General features: G+C 41.9%; 1 protein-coding gene across 1 annotated transcript in view; it reads left to right on the top strand.

Annotated features, from left to right (window-relative positions):
* The first annotated feature begins 309 nt into the window (after positions 1-309).
* The window catches only part of zeb2b (zinc finger E-box binding homeobox 2b), a 60,208-nt gene continuing 50,789 nt past the window's right edge, over positions 310-9,728 (top strand). The window contains 1 exon segment of the mRNA XM_057337717.1: positions 310-411. Coding sequence (XP_057193700.1) covers positions 339-411 — 73 coding nt within the window. The 5' untranslated portion in view covers positions 310-338.

Below are 9,728 nucleotides of genomic sequence, written 5' to 3'. Positions count from 1 at the left end.
TTTAAATCAGGGATCACAGCAACATGACAGACTGTTCAGTGCGCGGCATGTTTACATGTAAGTCCATAAGTAAATGCATTCGTATTACAGTCGGTGCTTGGGTGCTCTCCGGTGATCAGTTGCCACAGACAAGCTGCGCCCTCGCAGAACGATATCAGACCCTCTCAAACAATCACATTCACTCACCCATGTGCCTGTGTGTTTCTCTGTCTTTCTGTTCGTCTGTTCGGGCTGATGGACTGCCAGAGGGAGCGTCTCACCCTGCGCCTCCACTACATTGTCGCTGTGTTCGTTCGGGTTTGAGTCCATGCGAACTGCCATCTGATCCACGTTTATCAATGCGGGAGCTGATCATGGCGGACGGCCCCCGGTGTAAGAGGCGAAAACAAGCCAACCCGCGGAGGAAAAACGGTAAGAGCCGCATGGGAAAGTGTCCTGGCGCGGAGCGGGTGCGCTGCGCAAATGGATGCGATACGAGGGGTAGAGTGAGATCAGACTCTGTTTATGCCTCCTAATGTTTATAAATAACATAAAAAGAGCAGAATTAGAAATTGTACTTAACGGGTGTGTTGTACACAAAGGCCGTGTAGCGAACGAGATGGAGCTTTGTATTGTGCGCAAGTTAAAAGGAGTTTGGAAATAAAAGTTTGTGCGTAAATTCGCTGGACCGCTATACGCGCTCTATCTTTTGCTCATGTTAGATGCCTGTGGATTCGTTACACGCACATTTTAATTTGTTAAAGAAGCTGTTGACAATCCAAAGACATCGACAGGGTTCTTGAATACAGTCAGCAGCGGTGCATTATTTTCATTCATTCTTAATGCGTGAATTAGTGCTCTTCTATAGTGGGGCTGAGCTCGTTGTGTGTTTTTGTGTGGGGTGTGTATAGAGCTCCGTTAGTCGCAATGAATGTCGCACAAGTGCAGCTGGCTGTAACACGCTAATGCAGTCTGATAAACAGTTACAAACACGCATTAATGCTTTTGTGCGGGGCAGAATGCACTGTGAGTTTTTATCAACTTATTTTATTCAGTGGTGTTAAATCAGGTTGAATTCATGCCAAGTTGTTGTTTGTGCGTGTTTACGCATGTATAAACACTATAGTGCATTATATAAACTAAGCACACCATATGAGCACGCAAAACAACAAACGATGGCGGTTTATAGAGTTGCATTAAATTCGTGTTTGGGTTTGATGGTGCACATTTGTGTGTGTGTGTGTGTGTGTGTGTGCGTGTGTAGGTGTGTGTGTATGTGTGTACATTTGAGTTTTTAATACCCCTGTTTCACGGGGATTAAACGCTGCGAACACACATCAGTTCAGATCTGTCTCCCTCTTTCCTTTATGAAATGTTTCATATTGATCCGTTAAAATCAATAAGAGCCTTTTCAACCTCACGAGTGTCTTTAAGCACTGAAGTTAAAAAATAATTTTGTACGTCACCTCCGTGTATCATTCTGTTGTCTTAGAGACTTTTGCGCACGTGAAAACTAATCGTGCATGTTAATGCATTTCATCACATTTATTCAAAAATGACGGTCGGCTTTTTACGCTTCATTTTAGACGATGCGTGCGCGTTTTATGGTTTAGATATAACGTGTGTATTTTACACGAAAATCAAGTTGAAACTGTTCTGAAATTGGGAGTTTATTTGGGGAACTTGAAGAGATGTTTTTTCGTGTGCATAATAATACCAAAATTGTAGTATGCTAGAAATAAAAATGCACAAGTGAAAAGTGTGTATTGGTATAGGGGTGACAGTCATTTTGAAACGAGGACGCAGATGAAATATTTAGGAATGTTGGATGCTTTTAGATTTTTCTCTTGAAAGGCAAATGTGTGTATGCTCACACACCTGCTAAAATCTGTGTCCATGTAATCTCAAGTGTGTAGTGGAAGACACGCAAACAACTGAAAACTTTAGACAGAAATTAACAGAAATTAAAGAATTAAATATTTCATTAACATGTACATCATGGATATTATAAAATATTCTGTATTCTCTAAAATGAATTGAAATAGGTCTGGCTGCATTTTGCAATTCTGTTTTGCAAACATCTTGCTTCAGTTTTCTGATCTATCACATAGAATTTAATCTACTCGACTGAATGGACTGTAGAGGGAATTTGATGTGATAAGAGCAGATCAGAATTTGAGAGCTGAAATCGGTTCAAGGATGCCGTTGTGTTTGTGTCCAGGTGTGGAAGTTTTGTCTTGCTATGAGGTTTTCGCTGTATGTGATAAGGCTGTTCTGCTTTTTTAAACTCTGTAAGTGTTTTTATACTCTTTGTTCCTTTGATTGTAGTTTTAAACATGCATTTCTGTGCCTCTGAATATGATATGCAGATGGCATAGGTCAAGAAGTGTTTTCTGTCATCGTTTCCATGCGCCTTGTATGTAAGGGAAGTCTTTCACAAATTCAGGGTTGTGAAACGGCAGGAAGACCCACTTCCCCCTGAGCAGATGACTGCCGTGGGTCGTCCCGAGACGCATATTTTCACACGTTTCCTGCAGCACAAAGACGTGCCCCTCCATTCAGCGAGCGACGCTCTGCTCGGGCAGATTGATTACATCATTTCAGGTTTGGAAAAGCTCCTCTGTGGCGAGAGGAGAATCTCAGTGTTTGATTATGGCAGCTGAGCCTTGCTTGCCGAATTAGGAGGGGGGTGATTCTTTAGCTCGGGCTGCTCTTTCATCCCCAACAATGGCAGATTCCGCCCTGTCTAAACTGTTTCTGTGCCCCCATTATGCTGCACGGCTCCCTGGCTGCCCGTTCCGGCCCCTCCTTTGCTTCTGTGTTTGGGAGGCGCAGGGCCGCTCACAGCTGACTGTCAGATGTAATGTGTGTCATTTACATGTGTGTAAGGTGAACGGAGCGAGAACGTGTACCTCTGGTCCCCCACGCCTTTCTCACACGGAAAGAAAACTGTTGAGCTTCCAGACTTCAGGTTGCACCGGGGTTAGTTAAATGTTAGAAGAGGAAAGGAGTGTGGAGCGGAAAGTGGTTTTGAGGAAGAGGAGTGTGGAAGTCCTCTTCATCACTCTGCTGAGCGTTCGTTGCGAGCTGGTGTATTCGTGTGGTTTTCGGAACTAAATTCAGAGTTCAGATTTTACTCTGGTGTGTGTGTGATGTATGCTTCGGTATCTGCTCTATTATATCATGTTTATGTTCAGGCTGTACACAGCTGTTGCGTTGGACTAATTCTGTGTTGTGGGTCAGGAGTTGATCGTTGCCAGTTTGTCCAGTTATGGCATATTTGTCCAGGATGTGTTTATAAATTGAATATTTTTGCAGGGTCATTTCAGTGAAACTGAACTTTTCGCAGTTGTGAAAAATTGGCATGTCTTTTTTTTTTCATTTTATGTCTCATTAGGATTGAGGAATACAATCATTAATACAGTTTAACTTTCATATATTTTTGAATTTTTACATTTTTACTTACTAAATGTGTTTTTTCCTTCACTGTAAAACCGTTTTGTCAGTTAAACTTTAACTTGGACATCAAGTGCAGGTCAAAGCAGAATCTGCAGAACAGAAGTGCCGTCATTAAAATTATATTACATATATGCCGGCGCCCTTTGCAGGTTCATTTGTTAGTATTTTGGCTAACTGTAAGAACTCCCAGCTTCATTTAACACATTATAGCATGTTTCAATCCATTTAGCAGAATTCCACACTAATATGTTCCTCCCAAATCAATGCAGAAAAGAATTCCACAGACTCAAAATGAGCTTTAAAAATATGAAATATGATTTAATTTCATGTACATTAGGATACACTAGTGAACGTTTTATAGCTCTCCCAGTTGTAATTTATTCCATGTTCTTGCATGTGAAGATATTGTAGATTATGAAGGGAACCCCCTCCTCACCAGGCCGAGAGCTCAGTGGAAATGCCTTAGGTGTGACTTCACTTTTACTCACATCACTGCTGACCCAACTGCCTTTCATATCACATCCACAGCGTCTCCACCGGTAAACATCCCCCGAGGGCTGAACAAAGAACACGACCCTTTCTCCTTAATCACAACCCAGCCCTCTCTCTCGCTCTCTCTGTCTCTCTACCGGCGCTCAGCATTTGCATTCAGCTTCAGAGAACGTGCATGAAAAGGGGGTAGAGCGACAGAAATAAAGAGAGAATAAAGACAGAGGAGGGTGGGTGTCGAGAGCAAAATAACTGAGGTGTTTGTGAATGTTTGTTGGGCGTCCCCTGGTTACAGCCCTTATATAGATCCACACACACTCACGCAGATAGTGTTACGCAGCGGCATGTTAGCTCTATTCATGGCCGCACACTTTCACACTTAAGAGAAATTCATCTGAGGCTCGGCTTTGAGACGCGAGGAGAGTTTGGAACAGGTGTGTGTGTGTGTGTTTAGACAATTTAATGTTTGAGCATGTATCGATTTTGTAAACACAGAAACACTTCGAAATGGTCATTCTCGGTAAATAGTCCAATTTAACTCTGTCGAAAGCAACAACCACGCGATTGGCCCAACGACTGAAAATCTGTCATCGCAATGTCGACGATAGATGTCAGTGCACATCACATCACATCCCAGATTGAGTTTGTTGAGTTCACTCGAACTGGACAGTAAATAAACAGCCTGTTATTTGTTTATGTAAATTTGATTTATTTTTCAGATCATTCAACATTATTTACTTTTTGGGATTATTTTGGGTCTCGTTCTGCATTCGGATAGATTCTCGCGGTGTGAGACGGCAGTTTAAAAGCAGAGAGCTGCTCCACCTCCAACGGCATCATGTGATGAGAATTCCACAAACTCTTTTCTCCCTCAGAACTTTGAACAGAGAGATTATCTCCTGCGGGATTGATCCCGGTTTACTTCGGCAAACACCTTTGGTTACTGTGTGTGGGAGTTAGTTTGTAAAAGCGACCTTTGTTAGAGGTGTAGGGCTGAAGACTTCACCGTCTGCCGAGACTTGACCATCTCGACTTAACAGGCAATGCCAACGTCACGGGTTTAATTCCGAGGGAATGTATGTACATATAAATATATATATCTCAAATGCACTGTAGGCTGTTCAGATTTTGTTCTTTTATAGCGCTTAAGACCTAATGAGTTTTTAGTTTTGCTTAAATATGGACCAAATAATGAAAAACTTTGGTGTTTTTGCAAATCTGAGCACAGTTTGAGGGGTGCTTATACTGCCCGCTCCACACCAAATGATGTTGTTGTGTAGTTCAGCTGTTTAGATGAACTCTTGATGCATGTAACCCATGTTTTAGCTAGTTTAATCCAAACGTTTAGCCTGACATTAACAGGAAAGATATCGTCTCTCTCTCCCTCACAGCTGGACGGAGTTTATCTTGAAGTCGTCTCTGTGTTGCTCACAAGGTGGTTGTTTAATGTCCAGCTGAGATGATGTGAGATGGTTTTCAGTTGGTAATGGGTCAAGCGTATTTTATACAGGCCCCGAATGCGCTGTCAGTCAGATTTCAGGCGTTAGCCCTTTTTCACTTTGCATCTTTTCAGACCAGCTCGCGTTTCCAATGACTTGACAGCTGGACGATGATGCAACTAGCAATGTTAATGCATACCCTGCCCAGAAACAACATAACGTATCACAGGCTTTGTTTACGAATTTTACTCTGAACATATTTGAACATCCAAAGTAGTTTAATTTAGTGTTTATCACTCGTTAACGGGCCTTTGTTAAACATAACATTTAACATTTATGGCAACAAAAAATATTTATGCATAAAATCATTATGTCAGATGGAGGGGGAGGTACGTTATTTGGAGATATAGTTTTCTACTATTTATTTTTTTGAGTTTTTCTTTCAAATTCTATACATCATCTCGTCCCCTCAAACGTCCGATTTTTGTAGCCTTGTTTTGGAAACATTAAAAACGGCGCAAGTTGTGAATGGAGACGTTTAGCCAAATCATGTTCTACGAAGCTCATCGTTGGACCATCTGCACCGGAGCATCGGTCCGGTCGGCCGTGTGATTGTATGCGTTTCTCGACTCAGTCTATTGTGTGATTTTAGGCCTCCGTTTCATGCATCGGCTCCTCACGAAATATCACGGCTCGTTTCAGATCTCACAGACGATTCATTTCTCATTGTCTCAGCTTGTGCATCATAATATTGTGTGCAAGATTTTACAAGAAAAAAATGCTCAGGTGTCAACATGTTAATTTGCAGGAAGGGCTGGTGTGACTGCCACTCTTGTGCAGCTCAGGTGTGAAAACACACATGTCTTCATTTGGACACGCTGCCATGTTGCGCAGGTTTGTTCTGTATAAATTAGCAGGCTGAGTTTGATGGTCACATTATGTTGGAGAGCGAGCAAAAAAATAACAAATTTTCATCTTTTATCCTCTCAAGGTGATTTAAAAGGCTGATTAACGTGTGTGTTTGTGCATTTTTACTTGGCTAATCTTTGCACAGAAAATTGTGAGAGGTAAAGATTGAGAGGTTTTACAATATTGGCATGTAAGCGAGATCCAACAAAGGGTGAAATTGATTCATAAATAAAACCATGTTTTGTTCTTTGGGGTTTTGGTTAGTCTGTAGTCATTATAATTATAATTATTATAATGTTTATGTTTATTTTAAGTCTTGCAACCTCCTGATCATAGTTTGATAGTAAACACTAAACATCAGATTATTAGAAATGAATTCACTTGTGTAGACAGTCATTACTGTCTACCAGTGTACACACACACATACTAATTCTCCTATTTGATGATTGTCAAAACTCTTTTGGCAAGGTCACAAGCTTCAAATAATCAATAAGAGATGTGCACATCATGACATCAACACACATGCGCACACTTCAATATTTCAATTCATTTATTTTCACGAGATAGAAATGAAGATCATAACACCATCATAAGGCTTCATCTGTCTATGAGGCCTCAGAAAAGAGAAGTCCGTTTAGTGGAGCCGGTTGACGTGTGAGATTTTGACGCCGCTTCTGTATTTAGTCTTTAATGATCTCACCATCAAAGCGGAGCAGGAAATTGTTGAAATTGCCATTCGGAGTGTTTCTTTAACCTTAGGTAAAAGTGTGCCAAGGAGACGTGGAGAAACACGCACACTTTCTCCTGGTCCGAAGGGCTGGCGCGCACGCTGTCGTTAATAGAGTCTGACTGCGGATGAAGCACTGTGCTGCAGCGCCCGTCAAAGCAACGTCTCGCTGCTGTCACACACAAATGTCAAACAAACACCTCCTCAGGTAGCAGCGAGTAATCGTACGGACAGCGTGTCCTCAGCCTTTCTCAGACGCCGGCACGCAGGACGAGCCCCGGGGCTGTGCTTCAGAGCCATTACCTGCCCGTCTGTGTGTGTGCGCGCGTGTCTCGCTTGGCTTCTCGTAGAAGTTACTAGCATTGTTAATATTCCATGCACATACCTGTTATCATTAACTTATGTGAGTGTGTTGGTGTGTTTTCCGGAGCAAATAAGTCAAATGTTTGAGCTCAGTAAAAGCATAGAGCTATGCAATGCTTTTAACAACTTCTCCAAAGGTCTTGAGGAGACACCTGAAATTTCTGAGGTCCTTTTTTATGGAGAAACACAAGGAGACATCTGCAATTGCTCTCCATTTTATCTTAAAGAAACAATCGAGATATTAAAGAGATCTCGTTTGTGATTTTTCTTTCCTTTACGAACGAAACGCTAGCTGACATGTGACCGTTTCTATGCGGTGAAGCCTCTTTAGCTCGGTTTTGCTTTTTAGCTCTGTCATACTTCACAGGCGTTATCAGTGCTCATAATTAGCGAAGGAACGGCCGGTGAAAGCGTTTCTATCGGTAATTAAAGTAATGAAATATTCATTTCTGCCTTTTCTGTGAGGAGTGGGCAGTTCTCTTACAATAGCAGACAGTCTCATCTGCAATTAGGGCGCACACACAGAATTCCACTCTCTTTAACCTTGTGTGCGTGTGTGCGTGTGTGTGTAGATGTGTGTGAGTTCCCCGTCCAACGCAGAGGTTACCTTTTCCAAACGGTGCAAAATTGACTTGACGTAAGCGTTCATCAGTCGCAGGATTTCCCCTCGAGGTATTTGCATCAAATCAAGTCAGTCAAGCTACGAGAAGTTGACAGCAGAGAGACAGACAGTTAGAGAGAGAGAGACAGTCCTGGTAGTGTGTGTGTGTGTGTTCAGGGTGTTTGGGGTCAGAGAGCGTGTTGTCATGCGTGTCAGAGGTGCGAGAGTTGAGAGCACGTTAGGTCGCAACAGCATGGGTGTAAAGTCAAGAGAACACACACGTGTCCGTCTGTCTTGAGAGGTTTCCGTTCATGTCACACACTTCTCATGAGATAGATAACAAATTCAAAGATAAGATAACAAATTCTGACAAAACCTTGATTTAAAAAATGCTAACAATATTAAAGCAAGTCTATCAGCTGTTTGTCATCATTAGCCAAGATAGTGTGTGTGTGGGGGGGGGTTACATTAGTTGATTAGTTTTATTTTAGTTCATTTATTTCTTTTCATTTTTTTTTTGATGAGTAGAGTTAGCAGAGACATCAATATGTGGAGAGATGGATGATGGGATTACTGTATAAAACAGGCTGGATTTGAACCCACAGCCCCATAAACACTGCACCAAAACTCCAGCAAAGAGCATTATGTTTATTGTGTCTGTTAATATTTACTGTTGTGTATTTTATAGTTGATAGAGTATTTCAGTGCAGTTTTCGTATTAGTCCAGTTCAAAACCCCACACACGCACGGCACAGAATCGAAATTGAGCTTTACCTTTGTGAAACGCATTGCAGGCGGTGAGTGCCTGTTGGGTCGCTTTGGCCAAATGAAAGATGAATAGGTTTGTGTTTGACATGGAAATATTGCACAATTATTTTCTGGAGTATTCCCACGGAAGAGCTGTAGAGAGAGCAGATAAGTCTAGAATTGTTGAAAGTTTTAGAGAATATCTGCTCTAGTTCTGTCTCTGCTGCACTACAAAGCCAAAGCTAGTTCATCGCACAAAAACGCCTTAAATCCCCCAAGAGGAAAGAGAGAGAGAGAGAGAGAGAGAGAGAGAGAGAGAGCGAGAGAGAGAGAGAGAGAGCGAGAGAGAGAGAGAGAGAGATATGTCTTTGTGTGGAGTTTTATTACCGTTTCATCTCTCTCTTCCACAAGCATATACTGAGAGGAGTGGAGGTGTCACTCAACCCGTCAGGTGTATCATCTCCTGCTCACCTGAACATTAACCACAGAGACATGACACAGAACTAGACTTTGACACGTGAAGCACAATGTCGAGTGGTAGAGAGCGAGTGTCGGGGTTTATCAGTGTGACATTAATAAAAGCCGCCCTCTCCAACAGAACGGCCAATTAAATCCTGGAGAACGTGGTCAGAAACCCCTAAAAAGCCAGTGATGTTTTACAGGGCCGTTAAGCCTTGGGTGTCCACTCATCGGTTAACAGAGATGCTAGACGTGTCACAGGACAAAACCTGTCGATGCCGTTCTGGCAATCACACAGTTAACCAAATTAAATAATTTGCAAACAGATGAAGTCAGTCAGTCTGAGACTTTTTTCCCGTATAAAAACAATTACTAAATTACTGTACATAAAACCGTTCTCTGTCAGTATTTATGCAATCAACATAACCAAGAAACAAAACAATTTAATGTGGAAAAATCATCCTTCATCTGCATTATAATTGCCGCTTTTCCTCATGTACACGGCAGTTAATTAAAATTGTGATTAAATCCATCCCGCTGCCTAAGATGTCTTTCT

This window comes from Triplophysa rosa, linkage group LG7, assembly GCF_024868665.1.
Source record: "Triplophysa rosa linkage group LG7, Trosa_1v2, whole genome shotgun sequence".
Lineage (NCBI taxonomy): Eukaryota > Metazoa > Chordata > Actinopteri > Cypriniformes > Nemacheilidae > Triplophysa > Triplophysa rosa.
This window is presented reverse-complemented; position numbering and strand designations above follow the sequence as displayed.